We start from the raw sequence: 19,011 nt of genomic DNA on the forward strand, positions 1-19,011 counted from the left end.
ATGACCCTTTTCCCTGTTGAAGACTACGGTCATGTCCTCTGTTGTATTCTGGGGAATGTGGGACAGTTTAATGACCTGAGGAGGAGTTTACATCCTTCCAGACTCTTCCATCTTTCAAGATATTCCACGTACTGACCCTTTCACGGCTGATTCTGATGCTTTTAATTAATATTTTACTAATTTAATTGGAAAATAAACGATCATTGAAATTTTACTTAGAAAAGCTGTTGATACAGTAATTACATCATCGTACTGAAAACATTTTTGACGACCACAGAGTGGACAAGATGTGTTTATTGCTGGCCGGTTGGCTGACATTTCTCAGATTTCTGGACTTCTGCCTTTTGCATTATTGTACTGTTTTTATCAAATTTGTCTGATAAGACTTCATGATAAGTTATGAAATCAGTTTTAAAAGCAGTAATGGTCTTGTAAAGCAGGCCTGAAGAAAGGTCTCTCAGTACTGTTGTGTGAAGCAGTGGAAAGTCTGAGGAAGCATCTGTGAGACGCTAATGAGTGAGACAACGTCAATTGTCTGCAGTTTAATAAACCAGCTGTCACGATTTTTTTTTTCACTGTTTACTCAGAGCATGATGTCACTACCAAATTCTGGGAATTATATCATACGTGAGTCTACAAGTGTCATCAGGTCCCACAGTTGCTGGGAATCACTCATAACAACAGCCTATTTTGCATTGTTTTTTGATTATTTCATAATGTAATTCTCATTCAGTCATAATTTGTTTTGCGAGCACTTTTAAGGTTTTGATTTATTTTTGATTTATTTTTTTTTACCAGATGTCAGTCTGTTGTATGTGCGTAAGTGACAAAGTCGCCTGTGCAACATGTCTCTTCACAACCAGAACTGCAGTGAGGCATCAAGTTAAATATTTACTCAAAGCCAGAATAAAGAGACAGTGATCAAAGCTTTCGCTTTTTCGTGAAACTGTTTCATGTACATCTGAATGTATTTCATTACAGAAAGAAAGACATACATTATAAAGGGTGAGTGCACTGCATGACAGATGACAGATGACGATTACAAATCTGAGATACCTGTTGTAGTTGCCACACCTTGAGATCCCAGAAAGATTCTTATCCTGCAGGAAAACACTGAAAAGATCCATGCTCAACAAAGTCAGTTGTGTTTGTGATGTTTTCAGTTAATAAGGCCTATCACTTTCTTTTGGAGAAAACTTATAAGGGATTGCCTGGTTTCAGTTAATCTTCCCATTCAGAGTATGGTAAAGTTCACTGCCCTTCAGTTCAGTACATCTCGTTTGGCATGAGAACTGACTGAAGTTTGAAAGGTCGTACATGTTCAGTCTTGCTGAGTCTTTTGTTTGGAGAAGGCATATTAAGAGTGGGGAAAAACATGAACATGTTGAGCGGACCCACCTGAACTAAGCCAGAAAAATAACTGTAGGGTGTGTCATTTGGTGTGTTTAGGCCTTGCAAGAAACTGTCATTATTACAAATTGAATGTGTGTCAGCCTAGCTGGAATTACAATAACTGCTGTGAGATACTCACAAGTATTCAGCACGGACATGTCATGCCAAGTTTGTTAAACACTTTCACAATGTTAGAATGAGGGAAAGAAAGGGAATTAAATGCTTTGAAAAATTTCAGTTCAGGGCGTTGGTTTCTTGAAGTCACCGGTCCAGTTTCCAGCCATGACCGTGCCTCCCTCTCCTCCTATCTCCTCTCTGTTCTCACAATACTATGTGATGTGGTGGAGTAGCTGTGTATGGCTATAGGTCAGAGCTAAAACACCAGAGGGCACAATGTGTCTATCAACAGAGTCAACTGTGTCCTCCTTCAGCTGAGAAAGGCTGTTTGACTTCAGGATAAAGACTAAAAGAATTTCAGGCCTTGTATGGTGATTTTTGTGGCTTAATCTTTTAGTTCCCACTGACTGAAAAAATCCGCAGTCAGAAGAAATCATTCTCAAGGTAATTCTTTATACCCTTAGACATTTGGCCACAATCTTTGGTGCTCACACATTTTTTGAATCATTGCCTCACTAGGTGTGTGTGACCCTCCCCTGTCTCCTTGTCTCTCACACCCTTTCACTTTTTAAAGTGACTCCTACTCGCGCTGTGTGTGCAGACAAATAAAGACAAGCTAAGAGTTAAGGAAAGTGAGAGAAAATAACAAAACAAATGCCAAACCAAAGAGGATCTAGCAACTATATTTTTACTTGGCGACATATGGTGTCAACTTAAGCAATTACACAAAACTCTGAATTCTCTAATGGACTCATTTAGACCTCGAGAATCTTGAACTCAGGATGACAAATTCTTTGTGTAACCACTGTCTTCACTCACTCCAATGGGGAGTCAATGTGCTGAATGCTGTGTTCTCTCATTATGAATCCACATTTGAATCTGTAGTTGTGTAGCAAAAGGGGAAAAGACCAAACAAAGGCCAAGGGAGGTTATTAGGATTCAACATTTTAAAATCATACAGTGAATTAAAAGTAATTATTTCATGACCCATGATCCCCAGAAAAAAACCCAATAAAGTATAATTTCTTGTATTTATTTATAAGGAAAAATAAACAGTGATCAACATCTGGTAATAATAATATTCATAACAGATAGAACAAGCTAAAGGTCGAATATATGTCATTTTTTTGAAGTCAAGTTCTAAATAAAAAGAACACGACTCTTACAAGATATAGCTAGTGTTAAAATTTGCCACACAGCTGAACAAACACATCCTAATACTTTTTTTTTTTAAAACATAGCCTAACTTCCAAACGAAGTTCGTAGAATAAGACGCCAGCCCCAGGACTAACCCCCCCACCCCCAGGATAGTGTTGGCTAGTGTTTCGTAAATACAACAAGGTGTGGTTCCAATCCCAAAGCAGGCAGCTTCCGTCTATTCACAGCAGACATTATCTGCGCAATAGGAGACGGGGCGGGGGGAGGCTGCACGGTCTGTCTGCTGTCTGGAGAGCAGAACAACTTCCAAAAAACTTTCTTAAAACATACAACAACGCAGCGACAATGAGTCTGTACGACTCCACTTCGAAACTGGCCTCCATGGGCCAGAGAAGTAATTCGCGACCGGATTTGTCGGGCTATAGAAACGACGTGTTCGGCGGTGGAAACGGCTTCCAGGGCGATTACCAAGCAGGGGACGGCGGGTACACCTACACCTCCACCTTCTCCAGGAACTCCACGCACGGCGGAGCTGTCGGAGGGCAGAAGGTGCAAGTCAACATGGGTGGGGGCCCAGGTGGGGGAGTGAGGTAAGCGCTGGCCTTTGAGCGAGTTTAATAGGATTTTTTTTTTTTTTTTTTTTTTTTTTTTTTTAATTTTATTTATAAACATAAACTACAAATTCAGTATGATCTTTGAAGAATATTAAGGTGAAGTGGTAATTCATTTACAACATAAAAGGGAAAATGTCATCAAGAAGGTTCTAACCTCATAATGCCACTGCGTCCTCACCTTTGAATTACTGGTATACAATCAGTGTGTTGTGGTTCCCAGTATAATTGCATTGTAGGTCCACATGATTGTATAAAACAAATCTTTGTCTATTTAAAGGCATCTAAGGCTGTGAACTCCTGGTTAAAAGCGTCTTTTTCTAGTTTGTTTTAGTAAAATGTGTATCCAAGTAATCCTTGTGGTATCCCTCCTTATTTTGTTGCCCAATATTGTGAATCACAATACTTGCACACCCTTCAATGTTCTCCCACTGCGATCATTTATCATGTCTGCCAGAAGTTGTCAAAGCATTTCCCTTTTTTTTTTTTTTTTAAAGTCTCTTTTAATGATAAACTTATGGTGAAGAAAGATTCAAGTAAAATACAGGGTGTTATCAAACCTATGGTGGAGTTTAAAGTTCTTTGAGAAGAAAAAGCCACAGATTTTTTTTTTTTGTATCGGTGACCTTTTGGTGACCCACAACCTATAGCCAGTGTTTTAGAAACACCATACATTTGTGTGTTGGATTCAATGCAAGTTTATAATTTTTAAAGTGTGTATTCTTCAACAGAAACTACTGTTATGCTCTTTGGATCTTACATTTTAGTTTCTGTGAAATTCAGTGATAATTTACAAGGATTTATAACAATTCAGTAACCTATTAACTATATTTTCCGTATCTGCTTTTGAAACTCATTTATTTAAAGCTTGAAAAATCAAAATAGTTGAATGTCATTTTCTCAATTACTACATATTCTGTTGACGACTTCTCAAAAATCTTGAACCAAACAAAACTGCGTTTGTGTTCATATAGAAATAAATGCTGTGGGTTGAATAATATTATTATTTTTCATGTGTAGCGTCCATGCTATCCAGCAGAAGGTTTTACTCCTGACGAACCAGTGTCAGGATTTCCTGCAGAGAGCGAAGGTGATCCTCCAGAATGTAAGTGTAGCACACATATTAAACATAACTGATTTGTTTGATTTAACCTTTAGTTCTTTGGACAACAGTCATTCAAGAAGGGGCTGCTTAGTTTGGGTGTAAAGTGGCATTATTATAAACATAAATACGTTTAAGAATTGCATTGTCTTTGCTGTACAACATACTTCATTGAGTTAAAAAACACAATATCATCAGACACCGTGAAGTGAAGTATAATTTTAAAGTCTGCCAGGCTGATCAGTGTCTGTTCTTTTATAGGGAGGTCCAGCCACGGAGGCTGAGAGGTCGTTGCTAATGGCTGCAGAAACTACAGAGCAGCTGAAGGCCTGTGGCAGAGACCTGCAGCAGATGCGTATACCCAATGATGTTTTCAGAAGGTAAGACAGAATACAGTGTTTGTGTCTCTTTGCAAACTGCAGGTGTGAGCACGTGTGAGTTTGTGTGCAGCTTTTGCATATTTGCATTTGCAGGTGTTCCTTCATGACCGCGGGCACAAATTTCAGTAATCCTGTCTGCAGCTTAGCATATACTGTAGAGGCGGTGCTGTATGGGCATAGCATGGCAGTGTTTGAGGCTGCAGAGTAAGAGCTGAATCTCATTTCATTGTCGAACCAAACCTTACTGAGGAGCTCAGTGACCTTCACATGCGGTTCACTGTATCTGCCCATCTGCGCTCTTTGAAGTAGCGAGGTCAGTGTTCCCTTTGAAGATTCACATAGTATTTTTTTCCTTTTTTTGTACAACTCTACAGTGTGGATCAGTTCCAGCACATGCATGCTGCTATCCAACAGCAACTTGTCGGTGCTATGACCATAAGACGAAACAGAGGCAGTGCGGGCTCCCTCGATGGGGGGAGGATCTTCAATGATGCCATGGCCTGGATTGCCCAACAGAAGGTGAGCTCTGCATACTTCAGAGACATTTCAGAAAAACAACACAAGATATAAGGCCTGATATTGTTGTGAAATATTTTTCTCATTAAGACACTTTGCAATATTGTTAATGTAAATAAAGTCACATAAAAGACAGGCAAATTGATGTTACTGATCTGTCACTTATACAGTGATCTGTGTTCTACTGTTACACAGTAAATCAGCCTCTTCACACAAGTTTGTACAAATATAATTTTGCTTGTAATTAATTAGTTGGACAACAAGAATTTCATAAACTTGAATTGTTGTTGTTGAAATGTCAACATCACCCACAGATGTGTGTTAAAACTTGGATCCTTCCCATGCCCAGCAATTTTTAACTTGCTTGTCCAGTCTGAATTGCACCTGCAAGTGTTTGCATGCCTGTACGGGGTGCATTAGAGTGGACTTTTGTTAGGGTATGCAGTTACACTATCACTTATACTGGCCTCCTGTAACTGAAACCATCTGGATGCGGCTGCCAGAACCTGATCCGGGAGTGAAAGAGGCTAACAGAGGTGAAGAAGGATTGAAACAAAGAAGAGGAGAGAGCACTTCCATTTGAGAAAGAGACAGAGAGAGAAGACGGTAGAAAGAAATAGAGGAGGGTAAGGGGGAGGCAACAGTGACGATAAAGGGGCCATGGAACCAAAAAGAAAAGAAGTAAAGGAGTGTGATATCTGACACTCTCCACTGAGTCAGTAGTTATGGGACGGGACAGTTCAGCCGATTTCTAACATGTTCATGGGAAAACGCCCTTCCAGTCTCTTACTCCCACCCTACCAAAACACACCCTTGTCATTCTGTCACCACTTTCAGCCACACCCTTCCACATTTCATCATTCATTTCCCCCTGTTATCACATAAATAAACTTATCTTATCTGGCATAATCTTTGGACTTTTGCGCTTTCTAAAAGTCCCTAAATAGTTATTCATAATAAACTATCAGGGCCATTTCTTTTTTTTCAGCCATTGTACCAATATTAGTCCTGTTACTGAAAGTTGGGCTTGTTGTGTGTAGCTTCAGTCAATAATTCATGAAGAAAAAAGGGAGTGGTGAGAGAACAAAAGCCTTGAGAGAGAAAAAAAACTGCAAGTAAAGAGCAGGCTCTGGCGTAGGTTAGTTTGCTGGCAAAGCTCCTATCAAAGCAGAGGCACAAGTAGGGGGGAATAGTTGGAATAGTTTCTTGCTTAACAATGGACATAGTGATTATATGCTGACACCTAGAGGCCAAAGGGGAAAAAGACATAGCTCCAAGGCCAGGGACTATAAACACAAGAGAATATATAATATATCTGCTAAGATTTAGAAATATATTTATGTGTTTTTATTATTGTCCTATAAATTGACCAAAACAATTACACTACTCCTCTAATAAATATTGCCTGTTTGGGCAAAACCTGATCTATCTTATTCCAATGTGCCACAGACCGCCAATCAAAAGATGAAAAATTACAAAAACCTGAATGTTTGTAATTGGTATTTACATATAGTATATATTTACTTAATATACATTTAAACAGTAGTTGTTGTATTTCCACAAGTTGTTGTATTTCAGTCGGTAATGAACTCCCATTTTGCCTCTTATAGCGCATGATTGAGACAGCTCAATGGGGAGAGGACTATTCCACCATAGAGAAGCAAATCCTCAGCCACAATAAACACCATAGCTCTATCCAAAGGAGCCATGAAGTAGACCGTGCCAGAGATGAGCTGGTAGGTTGTCTTCCTCTACGTTGTTTACCTGTTTTGAAGCATCATGAGTAAGAAGAATGATCGTCTATGCATTGAGTGTATGAAAGCCTAACATTATATAATATCATTTAAAACTCACCAAAGACTAAATTTCTCTTTTTTTAGAACTCAAGGTTTGACAAGTACAACCTCTCCATCCTGGACCAAGAATGGGACAGCCTGCAGGTAGAACCATACTCTGTTACAGAAATGTTAAAAGTTTGTCAAAATCCATGACGTTTGCATTATTACAATTGTTACTTGTATCGTTTTCATAAATTTGCCTTGTTTCTGTCGCAGAAAATGTCTCACAGTCGTGTGAATCAGCTGCGTGAGCTTCAGAACATCATTGAAGAGATCTCCCGAGCCATCATGTGGGTGAACGAGAAAGAGGAGGAGGAGCTTGTGTTTGACTGGGGAGACAAGAACATTGACCAGTACATCCCCGAAAAAGAAGAGAGCTACTCTGTGAGAATCTTTGGCGAAACTCTTCTTTCTTCTTCTTTTTTTTTTTTTGTCTTGCGTATGTTGGCTCCGCAGTGTAGCCTTTTGGGATTCTTACTTTCTGTTTCATCTGACAGAGACTGATGAGAGACCTGGAAGAGAAGGAGAAGGAGCTAAACAAGCTAAAGGTGAAAGCAGATGGCCTCGTGAACAGCGATCATCCTGCCTTAGATAAGATTGAAGTAAGTTGTTCTGGTTTTTCGGTCTCAAACTGCACATTATTCATTAGTTTTGTACTGATACCTCCGTCTGCGCCCACAGGCCTACATGGACACCTTACAGACCCAGTGGAGCTGGCTCCTCCAGATCACCAAGTGCATCCATGTTCATTTGAAGGAGAATTCTGCCTACAGCCAAGTAAGTTGTCAGTCCTGCTTTTGGACTGATGAAAATGGAGCCCCGTATGTTTTAATCCAAATACTAAACAAAACTCTTTGCACCGCCTCAGTTTTTCAAGGAGGCCAATGAGACCTATGCGAAGCTGCAGAAGGAGCATGAGATGATACGAAGCAAATTCCTCTGTGACAAGAACACCCCACTGGAAAACCTCAACGAGCTCCTGAAAAACCTGGAGGTATCATTACACTCTGTTAAGTGCTGGGGATACCTGTGTGTGAAGTACTTCCCTGCAGCTATGAAGTTGTACAACATATAATGATTTGTTCTTTTGTGAATGACATGGGTGTCAACAATTTGCATGTCTGGTGAGCTAGTTTGGCCAGTTTTTTAAGAGACTGAAGGGAAAGCTTCTGCATGTTTACATTTATCTTGAGGAGAGATTTGAGCCTTAAATGACTACATAAAAAAACAGACTTTGGAAAGTTGCAGCTCATTTATGAATCATTGTCTGTTGTTGTTGTTGTTGTTTTTTCACAGAAAGAGAAAGAACGTGTCATGGAGAATAAAAGGCAGGTTAAAAGTCTGGTCAGCAAGTCAAAGTCCATTGTCAGGCTGAAACCTCGCAACCCTGAGGAGAAGAGCAGCAGCCCTGTCATAGTCCAGGCCTTATGTGACTTTAAACAAGATCAGGTCAGTCATATAATTTCTCTTTCTATTACAAACACACGCACAGGCACAAGGTATTAACATATATACTACAAGTACAATTATAATTCATTTGTTTGTATGTTTTGTTTTGTGTTATAGAGGGGCATATCAAAAGGGAATGAGGGCATCCTGAAGGACAACTCGCAGCGCAGCAAGTGGCTTGTGACAGGACCTGGAGGTCTCGATATGCTAATTCCCTCCGTGTGCCTGCTCATCCCACCACCAAACCCACTCAGCATCGGCCTTGCCAACAAGTAAGAAACATGCCAGTGATTGGGACGAATGCAGATCAAACATGGTCTAAGAAAATCCTGCTTACATGTCAGTTAGGCCTGTTGAAGTCTTGTCAGCTGAAATGGATTTATTATTAATTATTGTATGAAAATGTTATGTTGGTGCTCATATACAGTATTGGATACATTGTGGGACACTTATGTCTCCAAATGTTTTACATTCTTCACTTCCTTTGTAAAGTCAATCAGTCATTGTGACTGCTTGGTTTGCGGTTTCTTTTGAAGAGTGACTGATGACTTGTGCTCCTCCCCAGAAATGAGCAGTATTATGATGCCATCATGGCCATTTGGAACCAGCTTTACATCAACATCAGGAGTCTTATTTCGTGGCAGTATTGTGTGAAAGACATCAATTACATTAACAGCCTCACTCTCAGTATGGTAAGATGTCACAAAAGAACACTTTTTACTCTTGTTTTACTTTTCAAATGAGTTATTGTTTATTCTGTTTCCATCTTGAAACACTTGTCGTAGGACTTTGTAGATTTTGCTTACTTCCTGTATGTTTTGCATAAGCTCACCCATCTCAATTGTCTGGCAGCTGTCAAAGATGCGTCCTGAGGAGTACCGCAATGTCATCAAAAGAGTGGAGACTCACTACCAGGAGTTCCTGCGTACCAGCCAGGGTTCTGAAATGTTCGGGGAAGAGGACAAGAAGAACATCCAGAGCTACTTTGACAAAGCTCAAACCCATTATGACACACTGATAATCCAGATGCCTGCTTACAGTGAGTGTAAAATGGCTTTAACTTATCCCTAACTTGTCAAAGCACCTAATTTAACGGTCTGTGTATTTGGTACAGGACACCAATTGAGCCAAACATTGTCTGTCACTACTGAAACATAAATTATTTTTGCATGTTTACATAAAAAAAAAAAATAAAAAAAAAATTATATATATATATACATATGTATAGATATATATATATTATTTACACATTTTCTTTGTTTTTTTCTGCTCCACCAAAAACCCCAAACCGGGGTACATACCGGAATAGGAATTTAGTTTCCCCTAGTAAACATGCAATAAAAGGGCTATTTTTTTTTTTTTTTGCTATTAATTTATAATTTCCAAATTTTCCATCAACCAATTCAGAGGATGAAGGGGCGAAGCCTGAACCCACTAAAGAGGACATCTCCAAGAGCACTATCAAAGGCAATACCCAGCCTGCCCCGGCCACTTCTACCCTCAGCATTACACTGCTCAGTAGTTTGCAAGAGCTCCGACGCAGGCTGGAGTTGGCTGAGTCCGGTCTCAACAGTCACCTACACATTGCCCCCGGGGACAACAGTGTGCACGAGTGCTCAGTGCACATTCAGAAGCTGCAGGTATGTAACCTTTCATTTATTTGTGTAAAATATAAATGCAAATATACAAAATACTTTTTACTTGTTCGCACAAGAAAATGACAAATACGTTTCAGATGTCTATTTGCGAAAAAAACAAACAACAAAAAAAAACAACATTAATTTCCTGAGCAGGCTTAATTGAACTTAAATGACATTATATGAAATCATGTTAATTTCCAGACTGTGCACCAAGATCTGGACACCATTCATGATGAGTATTTGCGCTTGAGAGAAAGAATTATCAAGCAGCTGGAAGGAATACCTGCAGACTCCGAGCAAGCAAAGTTCCTCCGCTCCGAACTGGAAATCATTAACCAAAAACTGGGAGGCCTACAGGGTCTGTACTCAACCTACCTGCAGAGGTAAATGTCATTAGGCTTATTACAACACCTTTTTATTTATTCTGACATGTTTGAATAAATCCTACACAAAATAAGGTAAAATGTGGGAACAGAACTTGGGGCAACATGCTGCTGTTCTGATTATAAGGTCAAATCAAAGGTTCATCTCAGTACACGTTGATTTAATGTCATGACTGTCTGTCTGCAACAGACTGTCAGCCCTGAAGGCCTTGCTTCAAAGCCTTCTCCAGGCTGAGGATATCATTAAAGTCCACGAGGCCCGGCTGACCGAGAAGGAGACCAGTTCTCTGGATCTTCGAGAGGTGGAAAACTATCGGAACACACTAAAGGTTTGACACTTTTACAGATTTATTTTGAAGTATTATCTCTCGCGTTACAATTTCAAAGGCTTAAACAGAACATGTAATCTTATTCGGAGCCTTCAACTGTTTCTCAGTTTTAATGTCACTTCATTGTAAAGTGCCTGTACAATGAAGAAAATGGATCATTCAGTTTTTTGATTCAATTTGACTGTGCTTCAGTCTTTCAATCTTTTGTGGCTACATTTAGTTATGATCCCTCCCCCTACACACAACTACTTGCTATTACTTGCTACTCAAGCACTATTTTTTTTTTAGTATTTCCACTTTGTGCTATTTCCATTCCAATAAAATATATATTGTCCAGGTGCCTAACACTGGTTGTAAATATAATTTGTATAGGATACATATCTAAAATTGAGCTTTTTTTATGATTCTAGCAAATGAAGAGTGATCTGGAGCAAAAAAGAGACCTGCTGACATCTATGGAGTCTGACCTGGCTAGAGCAGTGCACTGGAATGGTCAAATTTCTGAATCCTATCATAAGTGTGACGTGGATTTGTCCAAGTACTCAGACCTGGTGGGTCAGATGTCTGACCGCTGGCGCCGCATCCAAACACAGATTGATAGCAGGTACAGAAAGATACTCTGCATATGCATGCACATTTCTTTACTACCTACATGAGTATTCATCCACATCCCTCTTTTGTTGTTGCTGATAACAATACTAACATTATCTTTTCATCTCTTCCTTTTCCTCTCACTCTTTTCCTCTTCAGAGTGTGGGACTTGGAGAAGCAGGAGAAACAGCTCCAACATTACCGTCAGAGCAGCACTTCCCTGGAACAGTGGATAGACAATGCCAGGAAGCGCCAGGACACCCTTCAGACGGTGAAGCTCCGCGACATCCAGACTCTAATGGACCACCTCAACCAACAGAAGGCACGTCTTATTGTTGTTCACATCAACTTGTTGTGATCAGTTTATAAAATTTTAACTGAACTGATTTGATTTTTACATGGAAGTAGCCACCATTTTCACTTAAACTTAGATGCTGGCAGCTGTGCGCCTTGTTGGAGGTGTGTGGATGTTATGCATTGTACAGCAGCATATGTAGAAAGTCTTACAGATGTCAGTTGTTCTTCAGATAAAACGGTTTATAATGTTTGTAAAAAATATTGTTTACTATAGTAATTCATGTTCCAGAAGCAGCGCAGACTGAACTGACTGATGTCAAATTGAATCAATACATTTAATGATCCATTTTCTTTATTGTATAGGCACTTCACAATGAAATCAAAGGAAAGAAGGATAAAGTAGAGGATGTGCAGAAAAATTCAGACACCTGTGCTGCCTCTATAAAGGTTGGTAGTCATTTATTGTGCAGTCTTTTGATTAAATTCAAAGTATGGTACAGGCAATTAAGTTCATATTTTGTTGTGTTTTTAGGACTATGAGCTGCAGCTGGCTTCCTACAGTTCAGGCCTGGAAACCCTACTTAATATTCCAATCAAGAGAACTATGCTGCAGTCCCCCGCTTGTGTGGTCAGACAAGAGGTATAAGCACTGGTCTTCCGTGAATACACTAATCCAATTTCCATTTGCATGTTGACATAAATGTTTCGTTACTTATTATTTGCATACATTTGGCAACCAAGTGGAAATTTCAGTAGTTATGATATAATTTAATAATTATTATTTATTTATCATAAGTTTGTTTAATTAAACAGTGGTTATTTGCTTTGTAATTTTAGCTCATGTTTTAGCACCAAGTTTAATCCCTTTATTGCATGTGTCATTTAAAGATATAACTGGAAAGTAATTAATACCTGACTGCTCAACAGACGGCTGACCTCCAGGCCCATTACATTGAGCTACTTACCCGCTCTAGTGACTATTACAAGTTCCTAGGGGAGTTGCTGAAGAACATGGAAGAGCTGAAGGTAAGTACTGGATTCTCCATTTAAGAGAATATTGTTTCTGTAAGTCATAACTCTAGCAAAAATAATAAATAGTATGATAAACAATGGATAAATGAACAAATAGGTTTGTCTAACAATATAAAACTGGCCCTCTTTCTGTTTTTGTCATTGCTCTCTTCAGATAAGGAACACCAAGATTGAGATGCTGGAGGAGGAACTCAGGCGTCTGAAAGAGGACCTCAAGGATCGTAACCAAAAAAATACATCTCTGGAAGAGTCTTTGGCCCGCTTTAAGTTGGAGCTCACTCAATCAAAAGATGACCTCATTTCTATGGAGGAAGTGAAGAGAACCACAGCAATGCAAGTTAATGCCACCAAGGAGAGCCTGGACAGCACACACAGCCAGCTTCAAGATCTTAATGACCAGCTGACCCGCATTAAATACCAGCTGGATGAAGAAAAGAGGAAAAGAAGGTTGGCAGAGGAGCGCTACACCAGCCAGCAGGAAGAGTATGAGGCGGCTGTTCGCCGCAGACAGAAAGAACTGGAGGAGCTCAACTGGACCAAGATTGACTTAGAAAAATCAGTGAAGGACAAGGAACGTGACCTAGAGAGGTTGAAGATACAGCTGGAGGATGAAGCGGCACGTCGACGAAATGCTGAAGCAGATATCTCAAAGGTAAGAACACAGTGCACCAAGGAGATTAATCAACTTAAGCAGACATACGAGACCGAGATCCACGTTACCAAGACCACGATCCTGAAAGCCTCACAACAGAAAGAAGACGACACCGCAGAGCTGAGGCAGCAATGTGACAGACTCACTGCTGAGAAGAGAGATGTAGAGGAGGAACTGAGGAGACTGAGACAGTCCATTGCCCACACAGAAGAGCAGAAAAGCAGAGCAGAGCAGGAGGCCAGCCAGCAGAGGGCCTCAGTGGTACAAGAGACAAGGATGCGTAGTGAGCTGGAGGTGCAGCTGAGAACACTCATACAACAGAGTGGAGAGGATGAGCTCAAATTTAAGGAAGCCACCAAACACAATCAGGAAAAGTCCAGGCAGATCAGCATGCTAACATTTAACCTAGAGGAAGAGGGGAAGAAGAGGAGAGCTCTGGAACTGGAAATCAATCACCTGAAACAAGCTGAAGCAGAACTAAAGGCAAAGAACACCTCATATTTGGAGACAATTAACAGGCTTAAAGTGTCTGAGCAGGAGATCCGTATCACCCGAGTGGAGCTGGAAAAGCAGACCAGTGAGAAAACCAAGGCTGAGCAGAGTTCTGCTCGCCTGCAGAACCGTATCAGGGAACTTCAGTGCTCACTGGATGGGATGGAAGCTGAGTTTGAAAAGCAAAAGAAGGCAACACAAGAGGAGTTCACTCGTAGAAAGAGAATGGAGGCTGAGTTGGAGAGGATGACACGTACCTGCACAGAGCACACCACCACAATTAACACACTGAAATCTATTCAGATTGAGACTTCCAGCTCTGGGAGAAAGTATGAGCAGGACCTCAGGGCTCTCCAGGAGGCTCTGGACAAGAGCCTGAGGGATCATAAAGCCACCAAGGACGAGCTGGCAGCGGTGACAGCTGAGCTGAGGACACTGAAACAGAAGCTCCAGCAGGAACTGAACCGAATTCACGAACTCAACCAACGTAATGAAAGCCTGTATAAGACCATTGAAGAGAAGAGCCACCAACTGAACGAATTCACTACAGAGATTGAAAAGCTGAAGACTCTGACACAAAACCTAACAAAGGAGAGACTGAAATTGGAGGAAGAGCTGAGGGCAGTTAGACAGGAGAGAGATGACCTGAAGCTTAGCAAAGACACTATTGATGGAGAAAGTGCCACTCAGATCTCAGCCTTGCATGTGCAGCTGCAAAGTAGCACCAAGAGGACAGCAGAGCTCCAGGCTCTCATCAATGACCTGACCAAGGAGAGAGAAAAGCTTAAAACGGAAATTGACAAATTCCAAAAGCAATCGATTGAGGTATTTTTGATTGCACTGAAGGATCACCTCCATATAATACAACTAATATAAATTTCCTGCTTGCATGAATGTTTAAATGTGATTTAATTCTGAACCTAATTTCAAAGTAGCCCTGCTATATTTGACATTACTCATGATGACTTATTTTAGCTTAGCGTTTAGAGTTGTGCATGAAATTCACGTACTTACAAATGCTTAGATATGCAAATCATTCACACTTTTACATGTCACATTAGATCACTGAACTTTACTTACAGTAACCACCAATCACTTTATTAAACATTTTACACTAACATGCTGGAAAATATATGCATGAATATCTGTACATATGTATAATGTAATTTAGTACAAACAGCAATGATGAATGAATGATATGGAATTGAATTGTAATTTAATTTGTTTATATTTTATATGTGTATTTGAAAATCATATTTTGGCATTTTTGTATACTTAATGTGTTTTCATATTTCTTCACAGACATCCATGATGGTGCATGAGTCCCACAGCAAATATAGTGAAATACTGCTTGAGAAGGAAAGTTTGCTATCCAAGCTTAAACTGATGGAGCAGGACAAGAACCGTCAGCAACGACTGGAAGAGGAGCTCACCCGCATCAAGGTCACACTTGAGACTGAGCTTCGTAACAAACAACGGCTGCAGGATGAAAATAATTCCATCTTTAAGGAGTTAAACACTATAAAGAGCCATTACGAGCTGAAAGACAGTCAGATTAGGAAAATTGAATCAGATAGGGATAGAGCTGAACGAGAAAGGCTCTCCCTGAAGAGTGAGATCGAGAGGCTCATGAAGGAGCTAAAGTGTGTTGAGGAAAGGTACAAGAGCCGCCTGTTCAGCTCAGAAAAGGAGGCATCAGAACTGGCTGTCAAAAGAGATTCCCTGGAGAGAGAGATACTGAGACTACAGCAGAGACCCTGCACTCTGAGCATACAGACCCAGACAGATGAGAAGGTTGTAACAATTGATCCATCAAAGCTCGTATTTGACGGCGTGCGCCACAAAGTCACAGCCCACCAGCTCTGTGACTGTGGTATAATCAGTAAAGCTACTCTAGATAACCTCCTAAAGGGCAAAAAGACAGTGGACGAGGTAGCTGCAGACATCCATCTTAGTCTGAAGGGTACAGGCATCATTGCAGGCATGACAACAGGTTGTCAAGGGAAAATGCCATTCACTGAAGCCAAGAACAAGCATCTCCTCAGCCCAGAGAGTGCTCTCATGCTCCTGGAAGCTCAAGCAGCAACAGGCTACATAGTAGACCCTGCATTTAATGAAAAGATGCCTGTGGATACTGCCTGTTCCAGAGGGATAGTTGACACAGAAGACAGAGACATCTTGGTGACAGCTGAAGCAGCTAGCACAGGCTTCAAAGATCCATACACTGGCAAAGTGTTATCTGTGGGTCAGGCTTGCAAACATGGCCGCGTAGACAAAGAGACGGCCATCCGCTTGCTCCAAGCTCAGGAGTCTGTTGGAGGCATCCTGGACCCTGTTCTGAGTGTGTACCTTCCAAAAGATCTGGCCTTAGATCGCAATCTTATTGATGAGGAGCTCTACAGAGTTTTGAACAAAAACCCCACCTGCTACCTGGATCCAGCAACAGGAAAGAAGATAAGTTATAATGACCTTCGGAAGAAGTGTTCAGTGGAACCTGTTTCTGGCTTGCTTCTGCTCCGTGGTCCAGAAAAGCCCATGACAGTGAAAGGTCTCCGTGGGGAAGTCTCTGTCTCAGAGCTCATCAAATCTGAGCTGCTGAATGAAACTGACGTGCAGAAGCTCAACCAGGGCAAACTCACCAGCAAAGACATAGAAGACAAGCTTAAGTCCTATCTCTACGGCTCTACCTGTATTGCAGGGATCTATGATGAGGCCAATGACAGAATAATGCCTTTCTATCAGGCAATGAAGGAAGATCTGCTCATGAGAGGAACCACCCTGGAGCTTCTTGAGGCCCAAGCTGCTTCTGGCTTCATTGTTGATCCAGTCAACAATGTCTTCCTAACAGTGGAGGATGCAGCAAAGAGAGCCCTGATAGGGAAGGAGTTTAAGAATAAGCTGATGTCTGCAGAGAAGGCTGTAACTGGATACACAGACCCAGCCACAGGAAAGACAATCTCCCTCTTCCAGGCTGTTGAGAAAGATCTTATTGAGAAAGGTCATGGAATACGACTGCTCGAGGCTCAGATTGCCAGTGGTGGGATTATTGACCCCAATGAGAACCACCGTATTGATGTCGCTGTTGCCTATAAAAGGGGCTATTTTGATGAGGAGATGAATGACATCTTAACTTATGAGGGAGATGACACAAAAGGGTTCTTTGACCCTAATACCAAGGAGAACCTGACATACCTTCAGCTGAAGGACAGATGTATCACAGATGACAAAACAGGCCTAATACTTCTGCCACTCCGAGACAAGAAGAAGAAGTCCAAGAAGTCAGAGGAAAGCCGCACCAATGTCCTCCGCAAGAGGCGGGTTGTAATTGTTGACCCAGACACTGGACTTGAGATGTCAGTGAGGGAGGCCTATCACCGGGAGCTAATTGATTATAGCACTTTTCTGGACTTATCAGAGCAGGAGTGCGAGTGGGAGGAAATCACTATCCAGGGGTCAGACGGCTCTGAGCATTTGGTGATAGTGGACAGAAAAACTGGAACCCAATATAACATTCAGGACTGCCTGGATCGCGGTGTCATTAACAAGAAGTCTTTCGATCAGTACCGTGCTGGAACTCTAACCTTGACCGAGTTTGCTGACCAAATTACCAGCAAAACTAGCAGCACTGAGATGACCATTGCAGCCAGCAATGTTGATGACATGGTCACCTGCAGCAGCCCCACCCAGGCCGCACCATCTTCTCCTACCGTCCGTAAGCGCTTCAGCAGTATATCTATTACTGTCTCTCCCCCTGAGATGTTTGATGACCAGAGCCCTGTGGCGGCCATATTTGACACAGAGACCTTGGAGAAGATAACTATTGCTGAAGGGCTCAGAAGAACCATAATCGACACTATTACAGCACAGAGGTTGCTGGAGGCCCAGGCATGCACAGGCGGTATCATCAACCCAGCTACTGGTGAGAGACTGTCGCTGCAGGATGCTGTCCATCAGAGCATCATTGACGAAAGCATGGCCACGAAGCTGAAACCTGCCCAGAAAGCTTTTGCTGGCTTTGAGGATATGAAGACTAAAAGGAAGATGTCTGCAGCAGAAGCAGTAAAGGAGGCGTGGCTGCCTTATGAGGCTGGCCAGAGATTTTTGGAGTTTCAGTACCTGACAGGAGGTCTGATGGAGCCTGGCACTGGACGTCGAATCACCATTGAGGAGGCTATCCGCAAAAGTTGGCTTGATGGGCAAGGGGCCCAGAAGCTTCAGGATACCCGGCACCACCATAAGAACCTGACCTGTCCGAAGACTAAACTGAAGATCTCCTACAAAGACGCTATGGACAGCTGCATGGTGGAGGAAAGCAATGGTATGAAGATGCTGCAGGCCACCTCCATTTCCACCAAGGGAATCAGCAGCCCCTACAATGTCTCTAACCCAGGATCCCGCTCTGGGTCCAGGTCTGGTTCCCGAGCCAGCTCCAGGAGTGGATCTCGTAGAGGCAGTGTTGATTACTCCTCTACTTACAGCTATAGCTTGTCCTCTAGCATTACCAACTATAGCGGCAATGATAATTTTTAAGGCACAGCACGTTACTGTGCAATTTGATCTTTTTTTTTGAACAGTTTGCTTTTATATGTTTTTTTTTCTGCTACTTGCAAGGTTTGGGGAAGGTTTGTGTGTTTTAAAAATGTAATCTAATTCTGAATTCATCAAATGTTCTGATTGTTTGCGGTTTTTGATGATTCAGTCTTTCAATATCAAACGTAATGCTGAGTACTATTCATGCTCTTATTGTAACACGACTGTTGAATGAATATGAGTCATAGCTCATTTTAATATATGGCTTTTTAGAATTTGAAATGCATGGCCACAGAATGGATTTTGTATTTTTTTTCTTATGTTATTGCAGTTTGATTCATGAATATTTTTTTTTTCAGATAACCTTTTGTTTAGCTGCAAATGCTGAGGTTTAGCTTAAAATGTTTATCTGATCAAGTAACCACCAACTATGAAAATTCCTGCCACTAAAATGTTACTCTTGAGTGATTATAAATAAACTTGTCACAGCCATTTTTATGCA

The 19,011-nt window shown here is 41.2% G+C and overlaps 1 protein-coding gene across 2 annotated transcripts; it reads left to right on the forward strand.

Annotated features, from left to right (window-relative positions):
* Window positions 1-2,904: 2,904 nt before the first annotated feature.
* Window positions 2,905-19,001, forward strand: dspa (desmoplakin a). 2 transcript variants are annotated; one of them, XM_069157440.1, is made up of 24 exons: window positions 2,905-3,257; window positions 4,299-4,383; window positions 4,642-4,760; window positions 5,135-5,279; window positions 6,887-7,012; window positions 7,157-7,216; window positions 7,331-7,498; window positions 7,612-7,716; window positions 7,796-7,891; window positions 7,983-8,108; window positions 8,411-8,563; window positions 8,681-8,835; window positions 9,129-9,255; window positions 9,416-9,602; window positions 9,971-10,203; window positions 10,405-10,586; window positions 10,777-10,915; window positions 11,326-11,519; window positions 11,666-11,828; window positions 12,167-12,250; window positions 12,336-12,443; window positions 12,731-12,829; window positions 12,990-14,804; window positions 15,282-19,001. In XM_069157440.1, exons 1-24 carry the CDS (start codon window positions 3,013-3,015, stop codon window positions 18,507-18,509), a joined length of 8,142 nt encoding a protein of 2,713 aa, XP_069013541.1. In that variant the 5' UTR covers window positions 2,905-3,012; the 3' UTR covers window positions 18,510-19,001. The 2 variants fall into 2 exon arrangements, with proteins under 2 accessions (XP_069013541.1, XP_069013542.1); XM_069157441.1 differs by having other exon boundaries at window positions 12,990-13,487.
* Window positions 19,002-19,011: the final 10 nt, after the last annotated feature.

The sequence above is a fragment of the Embiotoca jacksoni genome, unplaced genomic scaffold, assembly GCF_022577435.1.
Source record: "Embiotoca jacksoni isolate LCO1_2020_lvr unplaced genomic scaffold, fEmbJac1.0.p SCAF_22, whole genome shotgun sequence".
NCBI classification, from domain to species: domain Eukaryota; kingdom Metazoa; phylum Chordata; class Actinopteri; family Embiotocidae; genus Embiotoca; species Embiotoca jacksoni.